This window comes from Chlamydomonas reinhardtii, chromosome 12 (assembly GCF_000002595.2).
Source record: "Chlamydomonas reinhardtii strain CC-503 cw92 mt+ chromosome 12, whole genome shotgun sequence".
Classification (NCBI taxonomy): domain Eukaryota; kingdom Viridiplantae; phylum Chlorophyta; class Chlorophyceae; order Chlamydomonadales; family Chlamydomonadaceae; genus Chlamydomonas; species Chlamydomonas reinhardtii.
This window is the reverse complement of record NC_057015.1, coordinates 2,789,999-2,813,984: the sequence shown is the minus strand read 5'-3', so window position 1 is coordinate 2,813,984 and position 23,986 is coordinate 2,789,999. Positions and strand designations below refer to the sequence as shown.

The 23,986-nt window shown below is 63.0% G+C and overlaps 6 protein-coding genes across 6 annotated transcripts; 1 reads left to right on the top strand and 5 right to left on the bottom strand.

The window, feature by feature from the left end:
* Positions 1–46: 46 nt before the first annotated feature.
* On the bottom strand, positions 47–6,298 carry CHLRE_12g502600v5 (uncharacterized protein). Its single transcript, XM_001690923.2, has 12 exons — positions 5,985–6,298; positions 5,429–5,705; positions 5,041–5,261; positions 4,518–4,731; positions 4,148–4,352; positions 3,811–3,979; positions 3,561–3,652; positions 3,286–3,438; positions 2,814–3,040; positions 2,253–2,584; positions 1,943–2,077; positions 47–1,772 (listed from the first exon to the last, which is right to left on the bottom strand). The coding sequence occupies exons 1-12, from the start codon at positions 6,061–6,063 to the stop codon at positions 1,231–1,233; spliced, it is 2,646 nt and encodes an 881-aa protein (XP_001690975.1). The 5' UTR covers positions 6,064–6,298; the 3' UTR covers positions 47–1,230.
* Positions 6,299–6,456: 158 nt separating this feature from the next.
* Positions 6,457–8,998, bottom strand: CHLRE_12g502650v5 (uncharacterized protein). The gene is made up of 2 exons (XM_043068114.1): positions 8,958–8,998; positions 6,457–8,904 (listed from the first exon to the last, which is right to left on the bottom strand). Exons 1-2 carry the CDS (start codon positions 8,967–8,969, stop codon positions 6,883–6,885), a joined length of 2,034 nt encoding a protein of 677 aa, XP_042918253.1. The 5' UTR covers positions 8,970–8,998; the 3' UTR covers positions 6,457–6,882.
* A 78-nt stretch (positions 8,999–9,076) lies between these two features.
* Positions 9,077–10,778, bottom strand: CHLRE_12g502678v5 (uncharacterized protein). The gene has a single exon (XM_043068115.1). It carries the CDS (start codon positions 10,393–10,395, stop codon positions 10,078–10,080), a length of 318 nt encoding a protein of 105 aa, XP_042918252.1. The 5' UTR covers positions 10,396–10,778; the 3' UTR covers positions 9,077–10,077.
* A 78-nt stretch (positions 10,779–10,856) lies between these two features.
* On the bottom strand, positions 10,857–18,298 carry CHLRE_12g502700v5 (uncharacterized protein). Its single transcript, XM_043068116.1, has 21 exons — positions 18,134–18,298; positions 18,029–18,064; positions 17,787–17,963; positions 17,590–17,655; positions 17,326–17,475; positions 16,926–17,171; positions 16,540–16,733; positions 16,046–16,286; positions 15,655–15,810; positions 15,294–15,469; positions 14,937–15,156; positions 14,789–14,842; positions 14,543–14,653; positions 14,255–14,353; positions 13,754–13,918; positions 13,227–13,601; positions 12,931–13,056; positions 12,626–12,757; positions 12,192–12,367; positions 11,738–11,921; positions 10,857–11,461 (listed from the first exon to the last, which is right to left on the bottom strand). Exons 1-21 carry the CDS (start codon positions 18,170–18,172, stop codon positions 11,309–11,311), a joined length of 3,276 nt encoding a protein of 1,091 aa, XP_042918251.1. The 5' UTR covers positions 18,173–18,298; the 3' UTR covers positions 10,857–11,308.
* Positions 18,299–18,505: 207 nt separating this feature from the next.
* CHLRE_12g502750v5 (uncharacterized protein) lies at positions 18,506–20,148 on the bottom strand. The gene is made up of 4 exons (XM_001690925.2): positions 20,015–20,148; positions 19,866–19,936; positions 19,427–19,612; positions 18,506–19,159 (listed from the first exon to the last, which is right to left on the bottom strand). Exons 1-4 carry the CDS (start codon positions 20,082–20,084, stop codon positions 19,109–19,111), a joined length of 378 nt encoding a protein of 125 aa, XP_001690977.1. The 5' UTR covers positions 20,085–20,148; the 3' UTR covers positions 18,506–19,108.
* Positions 20,149–20,298: 150 nt separating this feature from the next.
* Positions 20,299–23,971, top strand: CHLRE_12g502800v5 (uncharacterized protein). The gene is made up of 9 exons (XM_001690741.2): positions 20,299–20,508; positions 20,853–21,270; positions 21,448–21,634; positions 21,819–22,006; positions 22,171–22,245; positions 22,440–22,707; positions 22,893–23,031; positions 23,295–23,502; positions 23,621–23,971. The coding sequence occupies exons 1-9, from the start codon at positions 20,453–20,455 to the stop codon at positions 23,711–23,713; spliced, it is 1,632 nt and encodes a 543-aa protein (XP_001690793.1). The 5' UTR covers positions 20,299–20,452; the 3' UTR covers positions 23,714–23,971.
* The last annotated feature ends 15 nt before the right edge of the window (positions 23,972–23,986 follow it).

Sequence of the window (23,986 nt, the reverse complement as noted above, 5' to 3'; positions counted from 1 at the left end):
TCCACATGCGGTCGTTTGGGCAACGGGGGGTTGACGGGCAGCCCCGCGGAATACACTAATTAATGCCCGCGTAATTAGCGCCAACCCCAAACTTTCCGGGATGTTCAAAATTCAAGAGGGAGTGTTGGCCCAGGGTGCCCGTCCAGGTCGTGATGGCTAGCAAGCGCATGTCTCTATGCTGCCGGGTCGGCTTAATGAGTTGAGTTGCGCGGATGCAGCGAACCAGCGCTCGATCATATTATACTCAATGGACATGAAGTGACCAACAGTGGCCGCTTCCAGTCCCATGCTTGCACCCCCCAGTACACGGCCTTGCGCCACCCAGTATACGGGCTTTCGGCAGCCCAGCGATCGATGCAGGAAGACGTCTATGACATCTTTGGTGAACCGCGAGCGCAGCTGCACTACCAGCCTACCTGGCTGATTCCGACAGCAAGAGCTACGCAACAGACGCTGAATGTTGCATGCGCTTCTGTTCACAGGATTACATTCAACACCCCGCCAGGCGCAGGCGCACGCCGCCGTACCCGTGTTGCGGGTGCCACGAGGGTGCTATCCGCAGGCTCAGCTGGCAGGTAGGACGTCCGAGCCCCCCCCCCCAAAACCCGCCCGGCACCTGGCACACTCTCTAGCTCAACCGACACGCACCACACACGCCCATCTCTCATGTTCCGTCAACACCATGTTTGATGACCACAACGCACGCGCAGGCTGACCCGTGTCTAGTTGACTGCTCACGTGCTTAGCATCGGCGCTCTTGCAGTCGAAACGGCGCGTCATATTGCCATGCAAACAGTGTGCCCTCTAGTTATGCAGACCCACACACAACCGAGTTTCCGTTGCTTGCATGTATATGTTTGAGGCTTCAAGCCACAACCCCATGCACTTCCCGAGATGATCCTCGGGGGAATATATGCCCGCCGTAGCTATCATACATCAGACATCAAGGCTATTAAGCCCAGTCTGGTTAACACAGATCAAATCACTAGAACACGGCACACATATGCACACTACAGTAGTGTCGGCAGCTGCCAATGCGACCAACAATGCCCGATGCATCACATCTGTTAAGGTTTTCGATTTAGGTATCCCACTCGGCACGGCACCACTCTCTCCCGCACTCCAGCACTCACGAAACCCACATCCAGTAGGCTGCTTTACATCGCCCAACTTAGCACCCCACGATCACAGGCAAGCCGCGTGCGCGCCCGCATGTTTTCAATCGACTGCTTACGCAACAATCTTGGGCGCGGGCAGGGGGCTGCCCGAGCTGCCGCTGTCGTCGGTGCGCGTATGCGACACCTGGCGGCGCAGCGAGCGGCGGCGCTCCAGCGCGGCCTTGGGGTTGAGCACGGCCGCAATTCGCTCGAAGAACCCGTCGATCTTAATCTGGATCCGGGTGGGTAGCAGGAAGTACAGCGCGGGCAGCAGCACGATGCCGGCGGTGCAGATCCAAGACACGATCCAGACCTGGTGCCACTGGTTGCGGTACACCAGGATGAAGCCGGCCACAATCATGAGCCAGACCTGGAACGGCGCGCCCACGATGGCGAACTCGCGCACGCTGTAGTTACCGGCCGCGTACACCATCAGGTTGGTCTGGTAGGAGAAGGGGTTCACGAAGCCGGCAGAGGCGCCGAGCATGATGGCGACGGAGGTGTCCTTGGGCGTGATCTTGAGGGCGTCGCCGGCGATGGCCGCGATAGGATACATGATGGCGCCGGCGGCATTGTTGGTCAGCAGCTCGGACAGCAGGGCGGTGGCGATGTAGACTGTGGGTTGGGGGCAAGGGGTAGGAGGGCGCACAGTAAGCCATTGTACACACGTGTGCATGAACGTGCTGATGCGACAGCGCGGCACCCGCGTTAGGGGTACTTCCATCGAAGCCCTTTTGTGGGTGCCCTTTCTTCGACGTGTGCGGCTGCCCCGTGACTTTACTCACTAGCAATGAGGGCGGCGCCAGTGCCGCCAGCGCCCTTGCCGATGGAGATGATGGCATTGGCGAACTTCGCAGCCACACCCGTGCCCTCCAGCGCGGCCGACACACCGAAGGCGGCGGCGATGGTCAGGTAGACGTCTGCATCAAGAGGAGCAACGAGCCAGTCATCAGTTAAGCTTCGACAAGCAACCAACTGAATGGTGGTTGACAGGCAAGTTGGGTAGCGTGGAAGGTAGGAGCACGGGTGCACGATCGATGCGATACCGTACGGCAAGCAAAGGCCGCAAAGCCAGCTAGCTCAGAGAAAACTCACCCCACATGATCGCCTTGCGAGTCTGGTCGGCGTTCATGCAGCCGGTCAGCAGCATGAGCGCGGCGGTGAGCACGGCGCAGGGCCACAGGTGGATGTACTCCTTGTTCTTCAGGCCGCCGATGATCTGGGTCAGCACCATGCCAGTGGCCAGCAGCACACCGATGATCATGCGGCTGCGCTTGGGCGGCGAGGAGTCGGGCACGGGCTGCACCAGCACGAAGGACTTGTCGTGGCGGTGCTCGTCCGCCCAGTTGGTGTGGCAGCTGATCAGGAGCACGTCGCCGCCCTGCAGCACGATGTCCTGGACCTTGAGCGGGATGCGCGCGTTCTCCCTGCGGGCAGAGGGATTGGTGGCGGCGGGCATGGGCATTAGATCTGGACAGGAGGAGGCAGAGGAGGTACGGTAGGGCACGGCAGCCGAACGAGATTAGCGGCTTTTGAGGCGCGCCAGCCGAATAGGCATGGCATGTAGCCAAGCCATGTGCGCGCGTATACACACACACACACACACACACACACACACAGGTTGCTATCTCAATTTCTGAACACGCCCCTACACACCTGTGCACAGCCACGACGGCGGCGTTGTAGAGGGTGCGGAAGCGGACGTCGCGCACGGTCTTGCCGACCAGTGGGCCCTTGTGGCTCACGGCCGCCTGCACCAGGTGGCGGTAGAGGATGGAGGTCCCGGTCTTGTCCACCTGCTCCTGCTGCACCAGCTCCAGGCCAGGGAACTTGGACAGGAAGCCCACGGCGGCCACGTCAGCGGCGATCCAGATGGTGTCATCCTGTGTGCGTGTTTCGCGTTGGGTATTGCGTGTGAATTACTCGTTTGCATGGTGACGGGTTGGCATAAATGCAAGCGCGTGCATGGCGGCGGTGATGAGCGGCCCCGTGTCTTTCGGGCATGGAGGCGCCTGCCTCCACCCAGCGCCGCCCAACGAGCAAGCTTAGGCTGCGGTGCGGCGCTAGGTATGATAAACGCACCAGCGGCACACAATATCACTGTGACAACGGCCCATACGCAACTCACGGGCTGGATCTTGTACAGGTAGTCGGAGGAGTCCACGCTGGTGCCGTCGGCGTGGTCCACGGACAGCACGAACAGGCCGGGGATGCCGCGCAGGCCGGCGGCGGACACGGTCTTGCCAACCACCTCGGCGCTCTTCTTGACCTTGACTCCGATCTGAGGGAGGGAGCGCGGAGGTGCATACAGGCGTGCGTGATGAGTATTGATGGCGCCCCGTCATATCTTTCAAAAAATGCCGGGAATGATACCGAGCACATACTCCAAGAACGTTAACTTACAACGAACTCCTTGGCAGCGCCGTCCTTCACCGCGTGCAGCTTGCCATCAAAGTTGGTCTTGATGTCCTCACGGTCCTCATCGTAAAAGGGAGCTGCGCTCCGATGAAGACGGGGATCGGGCAGGTAGGGTTACAGCCACATGGCACCATGAGGGGAGACGGAGCGACCAGACGATATGTTGGAACATACAAATGAATTGCCAAGCACAAAGATAGACACGCGCAACCAGAGTGACCAGACAAAGACTCACTGGTGTCAAGCAGCAGCACATCGCCGGCGGCCAGGACCACATCGCTCAGGCGGCCGTCCTCGCGGCCGTTGCCGCGCTGGATAGCCACGGGGATCAGACCGAAGCGGCCCTGCCACGACACCTCACGAACGGTGCGGCCGATCAGGTCACTGGTCTTGCTCAGCTTGGCCTGCGGGGAGGCGCGTTTGGGCGTTTGGCACACGTCAGTCACCTCAGTTGCACGTGCACCCTCCAGCAATTCAACCGTGCCGCAATAATGGTTTCTCGAAACACATACGGTAATAACACAACACTCACACCTAGCTAGGCGCACACGCATCGCAGACTCTTCCCCCACCTGGACCAGCTTGTGGTAGGGCGCGGCGCCATTGGCGGAGAACACGGCTTCCTCGCCGGAGCCGAAGGGGCGTTCGGCCGCAAGCTCCTGCTCCTGGTTGACCAGCGCCAGTCCGTACTCCTCACCCACAAACTCCACAACATCCAGCTCTCCAGACACGTACAGGATGTCGCCACCGTCGAGAACGATTGACGGATCCGAGATCCTGCCGGCCGGTGGCACACCAACAGTACACAGTCAGGATCAAGCACCATGCGCCACGGCACGCTTCCCCTCAAGCCCGTGTCCTCAGCTTCCCGCACCGGCATGCGGAACCACAAGCTACTACGGTATGCATCCCGCACGCGCACCAACCACGCACGAAGCTTACTTGATCAGCTGGCCGTTGCGGTAGATGGCGGTGACGTCAAAGCCGTTCTGCTGCAGCAGACCCGAGTCCTTGAGCTTCTTCTTCACCACGGAGGAGCTGGGCAGCACGCGCACCGCCAGCAGTAGGTCCTTGGCGTAGCGGGAGCTGTTGCCGGGAAGCAGGAAGCCCTGGGCCAGCAGGATGAACACGAAGCCCCACAGCGCGTAGGGAACACCTGCACGTGTGTGTGCGTGTGTGTGTGTGTGTGTGTGTGTGTGTGTGTGTGTGTGTGTGTGTGTGTGTATGAGTGTGGAGAGTGTACGTCGAAGGTTAGGAGCGGGCGGCATAGTTGTGTTGTGTGTGGTTGTATGGCGGGGTCGGCGAAGTGGGACAGCTGGGCAGCTGAGAACGAAAGGACCCGAATCTTCAGGCCAAGCGCTCGCAGCCCTCTCCCACCCATTCACCAAAAAGTGAACCACTTATGAACCCGTCACCGGGGGTGCCCGTAACCAGCCACCAACCCCATACCCGCACACACACGTACCGTACGGCGCGATGTCAAAGATCTGGAACTTGGCCTGGTCGACCTGCTTGGACTTGGCGTAGCGCGCGTCCTGCAGACCCACGATGACCAGGTTGGTGGAGGTGCCGATGGAGGTGCAGGTGCCGCCCAGCACGGCCGCGTACGACAACGGGATGAGCAACTTCTTGATGGGCACGCCGCAGCGCCGGCCCCACGAGATCAGGATGGGGATCATGAAGGTGCTGCGGGTGTGAGAGGAGCAGGAATGAGCGAGGAAGGCAAGGGCGTGACTGAGCAGCGAGAGGGCTAAGGGACGGAGGTACAGCAGCGGGCCTGTGGTCACATACACTCACACAGGCAAACCAGGCCCACTCAACCCAGAGAGCCAACATGCATGCACGTTACTCACACGCAGGGGGTGTTGTTCAGGAAGGCGGACAGGACCATGACGGGGAACATGGAGCGCACCAGCGCCCAGTGCACGGAGCGGGAGCGGCCCAGCACGTAGTTCATAATCAGCTCCAGGCCGCCGGTCTGGGTGATGCCCTCGGCCACCCAGTACAGGAACACGACTGTAAGAAGGCCTGTGTTGCCGTAGCCGGCCGCGGCTTTGGCAACCGTGACGATTTGCCCATCGAATGCCGTAAGGAAGGCGAGTAGTACCGTGAAGGTGATGTCAGGTCCCACTGCGCGTGAGTGGCAGGATATGGCAGGGCGGGGCGGGTTAACAACTGAGCGACGCGAGCACATCTACTGGCGCGCGGTGCGTGCCACGGAGACGAAGTGGCAAACACGTACGTCGGGATGCTGATATGCAGATGACGATGCGAACCATGCGCCAATAGCAATATACCATAATGTCATCCAGTGCTAGAGCCAGCGCGCGTGAACCCCGCCATAGCGACCGCAATGCATGGACCCGTTTCTGCACTTTCGCGCCTACGCTTGCGCTTCCCCCGCCTCACCCCAGTCAGCAGCCATCACCACGAAGGCGAGGGCTGTGAACGTGACCGCCACAATTCCTTGCCATGATAACGCGGCCATTGTCGCTCCGCCGCGCCGAGTGGCGCAACCGTTTAGGGTGGGTCTCCTGTATGGAGAAGGAAAGCCAGGCGCGCCTGACTATGTAAGTGAGCAGCGCTCAGCGTATGTCTGAAGCAATAAATACGCGCCGGCTTAAGTTATGCCCGACCGCTGCGCTCCGTAGAGGCCAAGGCCAATGCAGGCCGAATTCCAACAACCAGCCAGACTGGGGCCAATTGGCCTGCCAAATGAATCCTTTATTAGTGAATGAAGTTATTTCAGATTGGCCTTTACAGCGACACAAATGCGTGCGCGCTGGTGTGGGAAATGGGTGGCGAAAAACTTCGATTGACCGAGCAGCGCGGTGTCCCACCGGTAGCCCGTTAGGACCATATGCCAGCTAATAACTTAAAGATTTATTGAGGTAAGGAGGCTACCTGGCGTCAATGGCCTTCCGGCCTCGTCAGCCAGTTCTGCAGTTTCGCACGCGTAGCTCCTATGCGCGAATAATCATACCGATCGATACCTTAAAACTTGAGTCAGAACGGAAGGAGCGACACAGGAATCAGTACCAAAACGGAAACGACAGCCGGGCCTGGAAAAGTCCCTCCTGGATTCGTCAAAGGTTGGCAACCCTAGTCGCGTTCTAGTTCCCGCTATCTACAGACCCTCTGCGACAACATTTAAACTTGGTATCTGCCAGCAAACTTCTACTGCAGCAGCGCGCCTGTTCGTCTCTTTGGGGCACTTGACAGTTGTTTTATAGAGAAAGCTTTTTTATTGCTGAGTCTTCGCCATGCCCGAAAGTTCTAGGTTGTACAAGTCGAATTCCTGCAGTGTCTAGGCCAGGGCCGCTTGGTGAGGCTGACCCTTGCGCGCCTTCACGCGGCGCGGGCCAGTCGCCTGCTCGCCGTCGTCGTTACTGCTCGTGGTCACTGCTGGCTCCATTTGCGCGCCTGCGGGCTGGCTGGGAAGTCCTCCGGGAAGGGAGGTCCCGACCCATGTGCCAAAAAGGTCGCCGCTGCCGCGACGTGACCTGGACCACGCCGCCACGGCGGCAGTGAGGCTCCCTGCTGTCATATGGCCATCGCTGCCGCCAGCTGCAGCTTCACCCAAGCCACCGGCTGCAGCTGCAGGCACCCGCCGTTCCCATGGCAGCAGCGGCCGCTGCAGCCGGGAGGGGCTCAGCAAGGCCATGTGTGCAGCCAGCGCGTCCGCCTCAGCCGCCGCAGCCGGCGCACTGCCTGCTGCTCCAATGACACCACGGCCTGCTCCATGCGCCGCTTGCGGGCCCGCAGGCCGTTGCCCGCGACCTCCAAACCGGTGTGGCGACGTAACCTCTGAGAAGTCGTCATTCACAGCCGTAGCGGAGCCGCCGCCGTAGCCACATCCGTAACCACCGCTAGCAGCACCGGCAGCGGCTGTGACTGAGAAGTTGGGCTGCTGGCGAAAGACTTCTCCCAGGTCCATACTTGCCGACCGCCGCTTGAGACCCATGCCGCCGCCGTGCCTGGCAGTGCCGCTGCGAGCATCAGAGCCTGCGGCAGCAGGCCTGGCTCCGACGGCGGCGGCTGAGGCGACGGGCGCTGCGACGACAGAGGGGCCCGTGGCGCAGCGAATCACTGCAGCCTCTCCCAACAATAGTGGCAGTCGCTGCAGATCAGAGCCAGCCGCCGACGTGGCCGCGGCGGGCGGCGGCGGACCAACATCGCTTGCGGACATGCGGCGCCGGTTGACGGCAGCGGCACCGGCAGCAGTCGCTCCGCTGCTGATGCCGCCGCCCATCCCGCCCTCGGCAGCCGGTAGCGGTACCGCCGTGATTGATGGTGGCGGCATACCGCATGAGATACCCCTTGCCCGCAGCTGGTCCAGTAGGAACCGGGCAAGGTCCACGTGCTCCGTCCTCAACACCGCGTTCGTTGCCAGCGGCACAGCAACACGGCCACCACTGCTAGTGGTGCAGCTGGTGCCTCCCTGCAGCAGCAGCTGCGCGCTGTTTGCCGCCGCGCCCACGGTGCCCGCGTCCTCGCGCCAGCGCCGTGGCTGTGACTGTGGTGGCGGCTCCGCCTCTCCTTGCTCGAGTCCTCTCTTGTCCTCGGTGCAGCCGCTAGCGGTGGCGCCGCCGGCGGCAGCGGCGCCGGCACCCTGGCTACGGGGTATCTGGCCGCCGTAGGCTCCTGCTGCTGTGGGTAGCAGCCCGGTGGCGGCGGCGGGACATCGCCCCGGCCGGGGCAGGGCCGGCGGGCGCGCGTACGTGCCGTGCTGGGGCGGGCGCGGCGGTCGGCTGCTGCCGTGCTGCGGCGGGTGCTGCAGACGCGACAGCAGCACAGCTGCGCCCATGACGTCCGACGCGGCTGCGCCGGGCTCGAGCTCCGCTGCCCATGAAGCGGCTGCAGCCGTGTCCTCCATTGCCGACGGCTCATTGGCCCCGGCAATGCCGCCGCTGAGGCCGAGGTAGAAGCCGTCTGCCATCTGCCCGGTGCTGCGACGGCGCGGCTGGCTGCGGCGGCCCGAGGCCCCGCCGCTGCCAATGCCGCCGCCACCGTGTGCCACCGCGTCATCGGGGCTGGAGCCGCCACCCGCCTGGGCGGCACCGGCAGCTGCGGCCGAGGCAGCGGCGGCCGCCCCGGCCGTCGATGCAGCGTGCTGCTGCCAGGGACTGGCACCAGCCACAGCGAAGGGCGAGCTGCTGTGCGGGCCCGCGCTCTGCTGCTGTGGCGGCGGCAGCAGCGGCAGCTGCGACGGCGGTGGCGGCAGCGCTGGCGCTGGCGGCTGGTGCTGTGGCGGTGGCTCGTCGCCGGTCAGGCGGCGTGGGATCTTGAGCTGCCGCGGGTCGCCGCCGGCGGTGCAGGCGGCCTCCACCTGAGGGCGGTCCAGAGTGGTACCGTATCAAACAGTGTGGGTGCTGGATTAGCTGAGCGGTGCATGGCGGGGGAAGATCTGGGTTGGGGCTATGGCGCATGCAATGGCAGCGCCTTGGGTGCGGCGTCAGGCCGTGCGCACCTGCTCCTGCGTGAGCGGCGGCGCGCGCTGCTGCCAGTTGAGTTTGCACTCGAGCGAGCAGTGGCGCGACCCGGCGTCCATCAGCGAGCGGTGGCAGTGGCCGCACTCAGACACGGCGCCGGGCCTGTGGGGCGGCGGCCGCAAGTGGCGTGAGGCGGGGTGCAGAGCGGAATGAGCTGGTGCACACATGGTGTTGACCGCTCCCCTAGTGCTTTCCCAACAGTAGTGGGGCAGGTCGGGGATAGCAGGGCCGCTTCACCCATGCAGCCTCGCATCGCAGCGGCCACCGCACGAACCGGGGGCTTAACTTACTTGCTCTTCTGCGGCCGTGCGTGCAGGAACACCACCTTGTGGCCGTTGATGGAGAACTGCTGCACGCCGCCAATGTCGTACAGCGCAGCCGCGTCGGCGGCACGCAGCACTGCGGCGTGGCGACAACGTGTGGCTTGGAAGTGGTGTGCGTGAGGGGCAAACATGGCGGCCCTTGCGATTGTAATGCACGGCACGGCCCCTGGGCTTATCCTGCCGCTGCAACACCTTGCCTGCCAGCTAGCTCTTCTACTGTCCTGGCTGCCAAGCTACCAGAACCTGACGGCCGCCTCGCCCGCTGACCCACCCACTGACCCGCCCACACGCTAGCCCCCAGCCCCTTCCGCACCGTCACAATAGGTGTTACGCCGGATCTGGACCTGACGCCCGCCGTCCGCCGCGCCGTCACGCGCGCAGTTGTGGCAGCAGGCCGCCGCCGCCGCCGCATCCGCCGCCTCCTTCACTGCCTCATCATCGTCTTCATCCAAGGGGCGACTACCATTGCCGCCGCCGCTGCAGGCCGCCTGCAGCAAATACGGTGTCGCCAGGTCAGCGTTAGCGTCGGTTGCATGTCATGCCCTACGTAGGGGTGTTGCACTTTCGGGCACAGGCCACTAGCCTGCCCACGCAGCTGCGCGCTTACTACGGTATCCTTAACACGCACCCTTGTGGCCTCTTCTGCGCAGCCCTCTTTCCGAATGAACGTTTGCATTCACTGGTTGCCTAACCAGCACTGACCGTAATTTGGTTGAGGTCCAGGAAGCAGGTGTGCGCGTTGCGCGTGCCGCCGGCAGCATTGAAGCAGCGGGGGCAGGGCTGGAAGAGGCGCTGAGCGGCCGACAGCAATACTTTTAACTCGGCGGTGGACAGCGCGCACCCGCTGCTAGCACTGGCACCGCCATTGGCATTGCCAGCCTCGAGAGCTTCAGCAGCAGGCGCTGCGGAGCTGCTTGATTGCGAGCTGCGGCGAGCCGCGGAAGACGGCTTGGCGGGAGGACCGGCGCCCCGGCCGCGGCCGCCGGCCGCGCTCCCTGGTAACATTCCTGCATTGTGTGAGCGCGCAGTTGTAGGGCGCAGTGATTGGCGTGGCAATGGCGGTCCGCGAGCGCAGCTGTGACGCGCACAACCGGGGTCGGGTGGATGGGACCCGAGCGCGGCAACGCTGCTCGCTATCGCACCGCTCACTCACTCGATGCTGCAGCGACTGGCAGTGACCTGCAAATGGCCTCGCGTTTGAGTGCGGTGGCGAGCTTGCGGGCACGGGCTTCCGGAAAGTAGGCTTTTCAAATTCGAGCGGGTCGCAGTGGCTGGGTGGGAGCAGCGCCGACGGCACAAGTTTGGATGTGTCAAGCTGCGTCAGTGCTGAAGAGTGTGCTGGACAAGCTATGCGTTGACGGTACAGAGATGCACGAGAGACACAAGATGAGTTGGCGACATGCAGGGGGGATTGGCCAAGGGGCTTGGCGGGAACGGATCCCGTGCGCCTGCAGCAGGCTGTCGCGGCTACCTCATTTAAATCTTGTGCTTCTTTGTATGATGCTATTGAATATCTCACAACGGTGCGATTGGTATGCGCCAGTCACCAGTCAATGCAGGTCAATGTCACACTGTTACAGCTTACCGGCTCAGTGCTCACTGCACCCGAGCTTCACAGCACCAGGTGCCTGTTGTTGCTCATCTGTACAAATGCACAAGTAATGCATGAATTGTACGCGCTGCTTCAATCACCGTCAAGCCGACGCCACGGCCATGCCCTGCGCCTCCGACCGCCACCTAACAAACATTCCAAGGCCCCACCGCGCTTAAACACAGCACCGCCCAACCAAGTATGTACGCCGCTGTGAGCACAGCTGCACATTCGACTCAGCACCCAGCACCCACACCCGGACACCCCTGTCGCCACATTTGACTACCCTCTCAACTGCCCTCCTGCTGCTGCAACCAGCATTCACGATCACTTCCGGCCGCTGCCGCTGTCTCGCCCCATGGACGCGCCCTTGCCGGCGCCGCCGTCTCCAGCCGTGCCCGCCCCCGGCTTCTTCTTGTTGCCCAGCATCCAGTCCACCACACCGCTCTGCGCGTTCATGGCCATATCCACGTTCAACACCTGCGGCAGGACACACACGGAGCGAGGCAGAGAGGCATGCACAAGGATGGGATGATGAGAGGAAGGTCTAGGTCGTCTAGCCAAGCCACGGGGGGGTAGGCGCGGAGCACATTGGCAGGGTCCAGCCACCCAGGCACTGGCCCGCATGCTCCGCACCCGTGCCCCAAGCCTCACAAACACCACAACATCTTTTGGGCCCGCGGCACCCCCGAAACGGCTCATCTGAGCGTATCCCGGCACCCCGTGCCAGCACCCTAGCACCCGCACATCCCCCACCTTCTCGCCCGCGCCGCCGTTCTTGAAGTGCTTGTTGTAGTTGTCCTCGCGAAGCAGCAGCTCCGCCCGCAGCTGCGCCATACGCTCCTCGCTGGTGCGCACCAGCTCCTCCAGCTGCCGCACAAAGCCCTCCAGCTCCGCGATGCGGCGGACGTCCTCCTCACGCGGCTCGCGCGCGTCCCACCTGTTGTGTTGTAAGCAGTGTTGTACTACTTTTGAGTTGTGTAGTCATGTTTCGAGTTGCATCAGCCTACCGTCCCGAGGGCCACAACTCGTGTGCGGTGCAACAGACGGCAAAGAGGCTGAGCACCAGGACACCAACGCGTCTCCGTCATGTACAGTCCCACCTTGTGCCCAGCGTCACAGACGCTCCCTGCCCTCTGCTCCCTCTCTACCCGCCCTGCTCCTGCCCTGCACTTGCCGACTGTCAACACAGCGCTTCCTAAGCCCCCACCTGGCCTTGAGCTCGCTGTAGTTGGCCTCCAGCTCCGCGTACTGCTGTGCCGCGCCCTCACGCGCGTCCGCCAGCTGCTGCCGCAGCTGCGCCGCCAGCTGCGCGCTCTCCGCCTGCAGCACCTCCTTGTCGGCTGTGTAGGAGCGCAGCAGCTGGTCGCGCTCCGTGGCGGCGTCCTGAGGGGATGGAGAGGGAGGCGTGGAGAGGCGCGGATGTGGGCGGTTGAGCGGGTCGAGGTGGAGGGAGAGGCAGAGCATGGATGCGCAGGTGGGTGGATGTGTGCTTGGGGCCGCAGTGGTCAAGGGCATCGGGATCACCGGCCTGATGTTCGGATGCGTGCCACACCGGTACTCATCTTGCGTTTCCCTACTTCCGAGCAAGCTCTTGTGCGCAGCAAGAACTTAAACCGCCCGGCCTTAAGCTGCACGCCCCACCTGCTTGAGTCGGAACACGGTGTCCGCCATCTCCGCCGCCTTCTTGGCAAGCGCCTCCTGCAGCTGCTCCACACGAGCTGCCAGCGCCGCTTTCTCCTCCTCCAGCCCCGCAGCCTTCTTGCCAAGCGCGGCCTGCGGAAAAAGGATGTGGGTCGTTGAGTGGACAAAGGTCTAATTGTGGGCAGTGCTCGGGAGTGGCACTTGATCATCTGCCTGGCCTTCCATGCCCTTGATGTGGGTCAAACACCTCTATGCAGCTGTGCAATTCAGGGACCAGCTACGGTATAACACACCGTATAACTCACCTGCACTTTGTCCAGCTTGTCCCTCTCCGCCTGCGCCGCCGCCAGCGCCGCCTCGTGCTGCTTGGTGAGCGCCGCCACCGCGTCCTCATGCGACTTGGCCGCAGCAGCCAGCGCCGCATCCCGGGCCTGCGGTGTGTCAGCAGTGCATCCGGGTGAGACGACATACGATACCCACATTCCACCAGCGCCCATCACCGACAAACAACAGGCGACACTGCAGGTGCAACAGCGGTTTGCAGCATGCTCGCCGCCTAACACTGCAGAGGAGGGAAATTTGCTTTCTCATCGCCGCGCACCTTGTTGGCCGCCTCCAAGTCCCTGGCCTTCTGGTCCGCCGCCGCCGCGGAAGCGCTGGCATGCGCCGCCGCCAGCTGCTCCCGCTCCTCTTTCGCCGCCGCAGAAGCGCGCTCAGCCTCCTCCTTCGCCCGCGCCGCCGCATCTGCCAGCACCCTCTCCTTCTCCGCACCCAGCTCCCGCCGCAGCGCTTCTGCCGCCTCGCGGCCGCGCGCCTCCGCCGCCGCCACGGCCGCCGCCATGGCCTTGCGCAGCTCGTCCTCCACTGCGGACTGACTGCTGGCGGCGGAGGAACGGGCGGCCGCCAGCTCCGCGGCCGTGGTGGCGCGCAAGTCGGCCAGCGTCGCCTCGTGCTTCCGTTTGAGCTCCTCGAGCTCCTGGTGTAATTACAAGATACGGAACGGAATTTCATGGAATGACTGCACGGCATTTCGCGTGCGATTACTAGTGTCGTTATGAAAACTATGGACATATGGGACCCCTGCGGGTTTGGCCACGGAAAGCGTCACCGATTAAGCACCCGGCGCACCTGTGCGTGCGTCTTGCGCATGGCATCCATGTCTCCCTCCATCTTGCGCCGCAGCTCGTCCAACTGCTGCCGCAGCGACGCCTCTGCCGCGCCGCCCGCCGCACTCAACTGCGACCGGAGCTGGCTCAGCTCCGCAACCAGGCGCGCGTCCGCCTCCTGCTTTGCCTGCGGATCCAGGCACGTTGAGAGCTTTGTTGCACAGGTCCACACAAGTCCGCTGGCCACTCCAGCAACAGCCCTGCGGCCTCATGCTTCAGTCTGATGGGGGCTCGCGCCCGTCTGCTACGCAAGCATGAAGCATAGCACGGCCTCTCACACAGCCCTTCAACACGGCCGCTCACACAGCCCTTCAACACGGCCGCTCACACAGCCCTTCAACACGGCCGCTCACACAGCCCTTCAACACGGCCGCTCACACAGCCCTTCAACACGGCTCCTCACACAGCCCTTCAACACGGCTCCTCACACAGCCCCTCACACGGCTCCTCCACGTCCTCCCACCTGGCGCAGTTGTGATTCGGCCTTGGCCGCGCCCTCCCGCTCCACACGCGACAGCTCCGACGACATGAGCGCCGCCGCCGCGCGCTTGTCCTCCTCGGCCTACAGGGTCAAAGTGGGCGGGTGGTGCATGAGCGGGATGCTTTGGGCAGCAGGTGGCCGCGTCTGAGTTGTTGGGGGTAAACGCGAGTTGACTGTTCGATTCCTCAGGAATTTAGTGTACACCTGCGGGCCCCAGCCGGTATGCCGGTACCCGCCCGCCCGCACGCACGCTCGCACGCGCTCGCGCACCTTTTTCTTGGCTGCCTCCAGCTCCGCCTGCAGCGCGGTGATCTGCTGCTGCCGCTCCGCCGACTGGGACTCAGCCGCCGACCGCGCCGACTTGGTCTTCGCCAGCTCATCCTGGAACCGCGGCAAACACGAGTGAAAGTGAGTTGAGGCAGTGAGGTGGCGCGTGACGGGTCGGGAGTTTGAGGTCCTATGTACAACGTGCCCAACCATGCACCCTTGCCACGCACCCCCACCCCTCCGGCTGACCTTCATGGAGCTCTCGCTTGCCGTCAGTGACTTGAGCCGGGCTTCCAGTTGGTCCTGTCGGGCAAACAAAGCATATGGGTCAGCGGTCAACACAACAGTACGGCGAGAAAGCAAGATGGCCCTCATCAAGCAATGCACAGCGCCGCACCTTGGTTGCGCTGGCGTCCTTGCCAGTCGCCTCCAGCGCCGCCTTCAGCTCCGCCAGCTCCGCAGCCAGCGCCTCTTTGGCCTTGCGCTCCTCCGCAGCCAGCGCCTCCGCCGCCGCTAGCCGCCGCTGCAGGTCCTCCTGCGCCGCCTTGGCCTCTGCTGCCGCCTTGGCTGCCGCCGCCTCCAGCGCTGACACCGCCGCAGCCTTATCCGCTTCCAACCTGCAGCATCCACCGCAAGCAGAACTCGTGAACGTGCCTCATAACGTGCATCGCCAGGTGCCCCTCCGCCCTAACCACCGGACGCATCCCTCGCAGCTGCATCTGGTTCCATCCAGCCCCACACGCGCCGCACCCACTTCTTCCGCAGGTCTTCCATCTGGCTCTTTGCGCTGCCCTCCGCGCCCGCCAGCCGCATGGCCGCGTCCTTCTTGGCGGCCTCTATGAGGTCATCCCGCTCCCGCTGCGCCGACTCCAGCGCCTTGCGGGCCGCCTCCGCCGCGTCAGCCAGCTTCTTCTCGTACGCGTCGCGCATCTGCAGAGGTTTTCAGATGGTGTGGTAAGAGTAGTATGAGCCCCGGCGCAGGTTAGTAGTGATGCGATCTGGTCATATGGATTGGAGAGTGGGACCAGCCATCACATACCCAATTCAAGACGTGACTTCGTACGTCACCGGTACTTGAGGCTGAGGTAGCAAGGACTATGCGTGGCCACGCCCACCTTTGTTGCGGCGTCCACGGCATCGCTCTGCCCCATGGCGATGGCCCGTTTGACCTCCTCCTCCAGGGCGGCGATGCGGCTGCGCAGCTGCCCCGCCACCGCGTCGCCGTCCACACGCGTCTTGGCCAGCTGGCCGTTGAGGCCCTCGATCTCCGTCTGTAACAGCCAGTTCACATGCTACGTTACTATCACGCTTGTGGCAGATTCGTGCTGGGGGCAGCCACGCATTTGGACAGTACGGTGTCATTTGGAGCGGTGGAGCAGCAAGCGTCGCTTTCCCAGTCCACGGTTAGTTCCACCCCTACACGGACCCCAGAAGCATGATGACCACAGCGCGGTCAATCCCGCTGAGACCCATAGCCGCCCCCGCACCGCCCGCCGCCCGCCGCACCTTGGCCGCCGCCAGCTGCGCCCGCGTGTCCGCCAGCTCGCCCTCCGCTTTTTTCAGCGCGCCGGTCAGGCGCTCCTGCTCCGCCGCCGCCGCCGCGTGCGCCGCCGCAAACGCCTCCTTGTCGCCTGCCGCCCCTGCAGACAGCTGGTCCAGCTGCGCCCGGGCCGCCGCCAGCTGCTTCTCCAGTTCGGCGATCTGGGCTGCGCTGCCGGCCTGGAGCGTGCTGAGCTCCTTGGTGAGCCTGCGGAAGCAGAGGCAACGGCAGCGGTTGCCAAGATAGCGGCGGGTTGAGTGCGCATCAAGAGGCCGTCACTCACGTCGGTCCTCCAACAGCGCGACAGGTGGCGGAGGGTTAAGGGAACGCCAAGAGGGCGTCCCTCGCGGCACCCATATCCCAGTCCCTAGGGCTTGCCGCCGTCAAATAACCCCACCCTCAGTCCATACCTTTGACCTGCCTTCACACCTGCCCAACCGCATGACGCGCATGCACGCACCTGTCCGCCTCGCCGCTCTTGTCACGCAGCTGCCCCTCCACACCCGCCAGCCGCCCCTCTAGGTCCTGGATGCGCGCCGCCGCCACCGCCGCCGCGTCCGCCGCCTTCTTGGCCGCATCCTTGCCCGCCGCCTTCTCCCGCTGCACCTCCTCCACCAGCGCCTCCACCTTCCCTTTCCAGCTAGCATCGCTGGCCTGGACGCCGATGCAAAACAGAGGTGGTGACGCTTCATCCACAGGGGCTGCAGACGGCATGGAATACCCTTGCCCTGCCCCATTCCGCCCCGTCCCTTGTGCCGCTTGCCCTTGACAGACCCTGCCTCTGTCGCCCGCCACCAGCACGCCTTGGGGCCTTCCCGCCCCACCCTGCGCCGCCACCTTCCGCACCTTGCGCTCCTCCGTCATGGCCACCCGTTCCTGGTCCCAGCGCGTGCGCGCGTCCCCGAACTGTGCCTCCACGTCGGCGCGCGCCCGCTGCTCCGCCTCCAGCGCCCTCCGCGCCGCGTCCAGCTGCTCGCTCAGGGCGTCTTCCGCCCGCATGCGCTCCGCCAGCATGTCGTTGTACTTTTTGTTGTGGGTCTGGATGGCCTCCTCCGTCTCCGCCCGCGCGCGCGCCAGCGCTCCTTGCAGCTCCTGGGTGCATGGCAGCGGACGCAGCCTTTGTGGAGCGCGGCAGCGCAGGTTTGATGGCGAGGTCGCGGGTAACAGCAGGCAGCAAGGCACATCTCGGCGCGCAAGGCAGGGTCTGGGTGGGAGCAATGGAGATGGTAAACGTGTGGCGGCTTACCGCGCCGCTGGCGTTGGCATTGTTGGACAGCTCGTTGACCTCCTTGATGCGCGCCTGCAGCTGTCGCTGCAGTTCGTCTACCTGTGTCTGCAGCCCCTCAATTTGCTTCGACGCCGCCTTCTGGATCGCCTGCTCCTTTTCAGCAGCTCGCTGCGATCAGTAGCGCAAGGGAATGGGCGATGCGCCTCAGTCACCAGGAAAGCTGTTGTCGACAGGAGCTGTCGCTGGGTTTCTGCTAGTGCGCCGCCGTTCGGCCCTGCCCACCTTGCGGATGTTCTCTATCTCCGTCAGACACCGTCGCCGCTCATCGTCATACTTCGCCTCCAGTTGCTGCATGTACATAAGTTGAGCGCGGGAGGAGCAGCCCACGGCGTGAGTGCCGATAGCCGAGGCGTGGAGTAAATCGGTGCGCCGGTTCGGGAGCCCGTGCCGTGCTGCTCTACCCGCGGCCCCTTCGTTACCTTGGTCAGCTCGGCTATTCGCGCTGCGTCGTTAGCTGCATCCAGCTGTGCCTTGAAGTGGTTTATTTTATCAGCTGTGTCCTTCAGTATTTGCTCAATTTCTGTTTCATACTGCTCCGCCAGCTCCGCCAAGTCCAGCTCATTGTCTTCATTCTTATTGTTGAGATGGTAAATGACCTGTTGCATAAAAGGGGCGTCGGTCAACAAGCCGTGGTGCTTTGTGCACATGCCAGCCCGCGTACCTTCGTCAGCTGCGCAATTTTCTTGCTCATGCGCAGCTGCAGCAGCAAACATGAACTTTAGTCATAAACACATGTCGGCCACGCCGGTGCAGCACACGAACGCACCTGGAGGTCCGGCATCCCTGGTGCCGAAGCCAGCGCCATTTTCGCTTTGCCCCTCCGGCTGGCCTACGTTGTCTACTAAGTGGGGTGGGACATGGATGCAAGTATCGGAGTGGGGCGAGAACGCCCAAGTGACGTGCACAGGGCAACGCGGTTTGCAGCAAGCCGTACAGGTTGCATGAGCCGTGTCCGGGGTCCCCATGCTCATGACCGTCCTCCTTCATGTTGGCAGGTTGACACCTATTGGTGTGCTGCGTGCGTGTCGAGAGTGTGCACCACTGCTGTGTGACTGCGGCTGATAGCACAGATTGAATTGGGGGGCCGCCCGAGTTGGCGCGGTACGTAGGCAGGGACAAGGGCTGCACCTTGGGCTGCACACCAGTTCATTTACAAGTCGCGGTGAGGCAGAGGCACAATTGGCGCATCACATTTCATTGCTTACCGTATGGCTGAACCCCAACACCGTCAAACTGTGCTCCACCTACATGGCCGTACCGAACGTATCAACCGCCTTCACGCTCCAAGCCCTCAACATCCCATGAGCGCATGACGGCCACAAGTCCCTGCAACTTCACGCCTTGCAAGATCAAACCAGCCGTCTTCATCGCCCAGAACAACCAGAATTGGCCTAGCTGGGTTCACATCGGGCACGCATCGCCCTATCCTCCCCCAGCCTTTGGCCTGACCGCTCGTCCGCTCGTCGACCACGCACGCACTTAACCTGTGGACCTGTCTGTGTGCGCCTCGCCCCAGTGTCATTTTGGGCCCGTGCACGCCTGTGAGTGCAGCACCTCCGCTCCCAAGCACGCCACGCTGTCCGCCCTCAACTCAAATAGGCTCAGCCAGTGCTGCGGCCCTGCCCACCATGCGGCCACGGGCCGTCGCTTTGTACAGGAATGGGCGCCATGATGAAATCAAGTGCTGCAGTCCACCATATCCAACCGCACACTGAAGCCTTCAGCACCGTACAGCAGGGGTTTACGGGCCAGCGGCCGCGCCGCCCTGCAGCTTCCGCTGCAGCTTCATCATCTGTGCGGGCAGGTGAGACCGGTTTTACCACAGTCAGACGCTGTGCACTATGCAGTGGCAGAATTTGAGGTATGAAGCTGTCGCATGCCCGGGCAATAAAACATGTGACTCCAGTACACACTGTCGTAGCTTTCCCGTCGCCATGCCATGTACCCATCCGCGTATCCAGCCATGCCTCGTCAGCATTGCACCGCCCGCAATACCTGGAGTACCTGCTGACCCCCCCCCCCCCGCCCGACCCCGCGCCTGCCTACACCCAGCACTTACCTCCTTCTCGCGGTCAAGCATCTTGCTCTCCACGCCCTTAATCTGGACGTCTAACCGGTCAATGTCTTTCTTGATGAACTCTAACCGGTTCGACACGTTTGAGCGCGCCTCCACCAGGTCCTGCTTAACCAGTACCGGGCCCACAGCCTTGAACACGTTTGCCTCGTCGTCCAGCAGCTTCAGCTCCTGCACACATGACCATCCCCCAGCACACCAAGTCAGGCAGTGACCGGTGCGGCGCGACCGCGACGCAGGCCGGAGGGTCCGTGCCTGCGCGCCCGGCGTGCCCCCGCGCGTTCCCGCGCGTTCCCTAGGTTGTAGAACCGGTCTGCGACTGCTGTCTGGCCCTGAGAGACCCCAGATGTTGCTTCCGTGGTTCACGTAAGTCCCAAAGCCCGCAAAGCTGCTTTGCCGGGCCTTGCATCTGGCTCCCGCGCACCTCCACCACGGTCTCCGTCTCCGTAAACCTCGCAGTCAGCTCCTGCTTGCCCTTAGCAAGCTTTTGAAGCTCTGCAAATGCGGCAGAACAGCTGGATCACCGCGGCTCTCGAGCTCCGAACTGCATGCCGGCGCCTGGGCACGACGCACCTGCTTGCAGATTACGATATGTCTCAACCTCTTTCTGCAGAGCCTTCCGGGTGTTTTCCGCGTCGGCCATTGCAGCAACAAGACTGTTTCGCACTCAAAGTTGTATGTTTCTTACTCCTGATGACGTATTTAGGACAACAAAGCACTTAAAACGAGTATGAAACTCGAAACGCCGAAGAGGGCGACTTTTGGACAGCATGCGCGCGATGGAAGCTCCAAATTTTCTCAGGAGTTTTGGCAGTGTGCCCTTACCTTCTGCAACAATTGGATACATACTACTACATTTCACTACAGCTTGTGAGTTTGGCTAAAAACGTGGTGTTCTCGTCCGTCCCTTCGCCTTTTAGACGGCTGTAAAATACAGCGTTCTTCTTGAGTGACATTATTGTGCAAGCGTTTTACAAACACTACCAACGGTGAGGAGCCGGCGAAAGGGCTATGGCGGAGGGCGACAAGCCTCGGGTTGATGAGGAGGCCAAAGCAAATCGGAAACGGTAAGTATAATAAGTTTCATGGGCCCTCAAAATTGCTGCGTGTGCTCCTGCGCCGGCGGCGTGTTGTGTGCAATGCCGTCGGGCGGCACACTGGCAACGGGGACGCCTGCATAGCTACCGCTATACTGGGCAGAGATAAGGGGAGACCTTTATATCAGCGCCACGCGTCAGCAGCGTCGACCGGGGTCGGGTTTGGCACGGTCCCGCCGAGGGGCAAGGGCCACTTATGCGGCTTGAGCAGCGCTCCGTGGTCTTGCCACACAGCGCTCGCTGCTGCTGTCTCTGGCAGCTGTGCTACAGTATCCCACGCAGAGTCTCGCACGCACACGGTCTGCTCGCCGCAGGAAAAAGAAGCTGGACCCGGATGTTGCGGAGACGGCGAAACGCCTCAAGCGTGGGCCGGGGGTGGACCTCAAGTCCATCACGGACAAAAAGTTGAAGGGCAAGCTGCGCCGAGCGGAGAATGTCTTTGCAGCATCACAGAAGAAGGCGGTGCAGATCAGCGAGTGGCTGCTGCCCGCGAGCGCGGGTGCTCTGGAGGCGGAGGGCGTGGAGCGGACATGGAACTTCAAGCAGCAGGACATTGTGGCGGCAGTGGACGTGACGGCGGCGCGCAAGGCATTCGACCTGTCGCTGCCGGAGCTAGGGCCGTACGGCGGGCTGGCGTTCACGCGCAACGGGCGCTTCATGCTCATGGGCGGCACCAAGGGGCACCTGGCGCTCATGGACTGGCAGCGGTCGCAGCTGGTGTGCGAGGTGCAGGTGAGCAGGGAGTAGTGTACCTTATACGTGGATGTGTGGCGTTTGGGTGCATGAGCATGAGCGTTTGGGTGCGCGGCGCCTGGGATGGGCGGGGAGGGTGCTGCATAGCCGGCAGCCCTGGACGACCTGTTGCATACGCCGACGGCCCTTCCTTTAAACCCTCGCGTTGACCTGCAGGTGCGCGAGACGGTGCGTGACGTGACGTTCCTGCACAACGAGACGTTCTGGGCGGCCGCCCAGAAGAAGTACGTGTACGTGTACGACAAGCGCGGCCTGGAGGTGCACTGCCTGCGCGACCACACCGACACGCTGGCGCTGGACTTCCTGCCGCACCACTTCCTGCTCACCTCGGTGGGCGAGCACGGTGAGCAGAGCAGGCAGCATAGCGGGGCTGGCCGGGGCAGGAAGATGGCTTGACCACGGTACGCAGCGGGCACAGGAAGACAGGGCAACAGTGTAAGGCCAAGAACTCAGACGCGGCGTGGAGCTGCTGTGTTGCTGCGCCTCCCACATCTCGCTGCTGCCGCCGCTCGCTCCGCCCCTCTCAGGCGTGCTGCGCTACCAGGACACTAGCACGGGGCACATCGTGGCGCAGCACAAGACCAAGCTGGGGCCGTGCAGCGTGATGCGGCACAACCCGCACAACGCGGTGGAGTGCCTGGGCCACGCGCGCGGCGTCGTGACCATGTGGACGCCCAACATCACCACACCGGTGGTCAAGATGCTGTGCCACCAGGTGCCGCTCATGGGGGGAGCTGCTGGGCCACGGCGGGAGCCGACACGTTGAGCATCTGGCTTTGTCTCTACGCATGTTTGTGCTAGCGGTCATGATGCTCACGGCATGTGGTGGCATGTGCTCTAACTGAATGGAGGTTTCTGCTCCCACGCGGCGCCGCACAGGGCCCGGTGACGGCGCTAGCGGTGGACCCCAGTGGCACCTACATGGCAACCGCCGGCTCGGACTCACAAATCAAGGTGCGTGACGGCTCATTATGCCCGCGTACGCTTGAAGGAAAGCCGGTCCAAAGGCACCGTGCACGCACGGTGGCATTCTGAGGAGTGCCCGAACTCTACTTGGGTCGCCACAATGGGCTCGGCAAGTACGCCAATCGTCACAAGCGCTGAACGACCTCCTGTCCATCGCGCCTGCCCTCCCTCCAACCCTGCAGCTGTGGGACGTGCGAATGCTTAAGCCCATGCACAACTACTTCAGCCACGCGCCCATCACGCGCATGGACATCAGCCAGCGCGGCATGCTGGCGGTGGGCTACGGGCGCAAGGTGCAGGTGTGGCAGGATGCGCTGCGCAGCAAGGCGCAGGCGCCCTACCTGACGCACCACCTGCCGGAGGGCGTGCTGTCCACCTTCCGCTTCGTGCCCTACGAGGACGTGCTGGGGATAGGCCACTCCGCGGGCATTAGCACCATCCTGGTGCCCGGTGAGTGCTGGCGCAGGCGCCGTGCACAGGGCGTGTTGGGCGGTTCTGGGCGAAACGAGACAAGGGCTGGGGTAGCGGCAGCGCGGCTGCAGTGGACACGCGCCATGGCGCCTGAATGCGCATGATACGGTACCTAAGGGCACATGTTGACCCTGCCTTCTCTTGGTTGCGCCCGCATCGCGCAGGCTCGGGCGAGCCCAACTTCGACACGTTCGTGGCCAACCCCTTCCAGACCACCAAGCAGCGCCAGACGCAGGAGGTGGTCCAGCTGCTGGACAAGCTGCAGCCCGACACCATTGTCCTGGACCCCGACACAGTGGGCAGGTGCGGTGGTGTGGTGCCGCTATGGTGTTCCCTTTGGGGGCTGCTGTCGGGCGGGGGCTCGCAAGGAGGGCTGGGGAGGGTAGGTCGAGGATGCGGACACCGGGTGGGGTGAGATGCCGTAGCAGCCGGTGTGCATGCCGGAAGCGTCCCAGCGAATGAGGCGTGCTCCTGCGATGTGGGTCGGATGTGCCGGGTGTTCACTGTACATGTGAATGCAGTTCTGACGCTTGTGACTGCTTGGACGTGCCGTGTGCGGTTCGCAGGGTGCGCAAGGAGCCGGCAGAGGTGCTGCAGCAGCGGCGGCGGCAGGAGGAGGACGCCAACGCGGCGCGGATGGCGGCGCTGCGCCGCGAGCAGGAGAACAAGGTCAAGATGAAGGGCAAGAACAAGCCCAGCCGGCGGCACCGCAAGAAGCAGAGCAACATCATCGAGGACCGGAAGCCGACCATCAAGGAGCGCCAGAAGGAGGAGGTGCGTGCGAATGCCTCGGCTTGTACTGCTGTGAGCGCAGGGTTGGGCCCTGTTGCCTGTACTGCCGCTGTTTTGCATGCTTTGGTGTTATGGTATTATGTGTTTATCGACCCTGCAGGCGACACGGCGCAAGGAGGCGGCGCAGAAGAAGGCGGACAGCGTCATTCCCGAGAGTGCGCCCAAGGCGGTGCGCCGCTTCTACAAGGCGTAGCGTGCAGGATCGGATGCGCATGTTGCAAGGTACTTATTGCGCTGGTGACTCAGGCAGAGTTGATTGTCAAGTGTGGATATGTTGCTATGATGCAGCGGAATCTCGTAGACAGTAGACACAGATCGATGCGGCGAGGGTCGGAGGGAGGGGTTGGCCTTTCGACGCTGCGGGTTCGTGCCTCTGCATTCGTAGCGCCACGACAAGAATCTGCGCATAAGCCGCGCAGAGGCTGCTGTAACATACTTTTGATGTAACGAGCCATTTCGAGTCAGT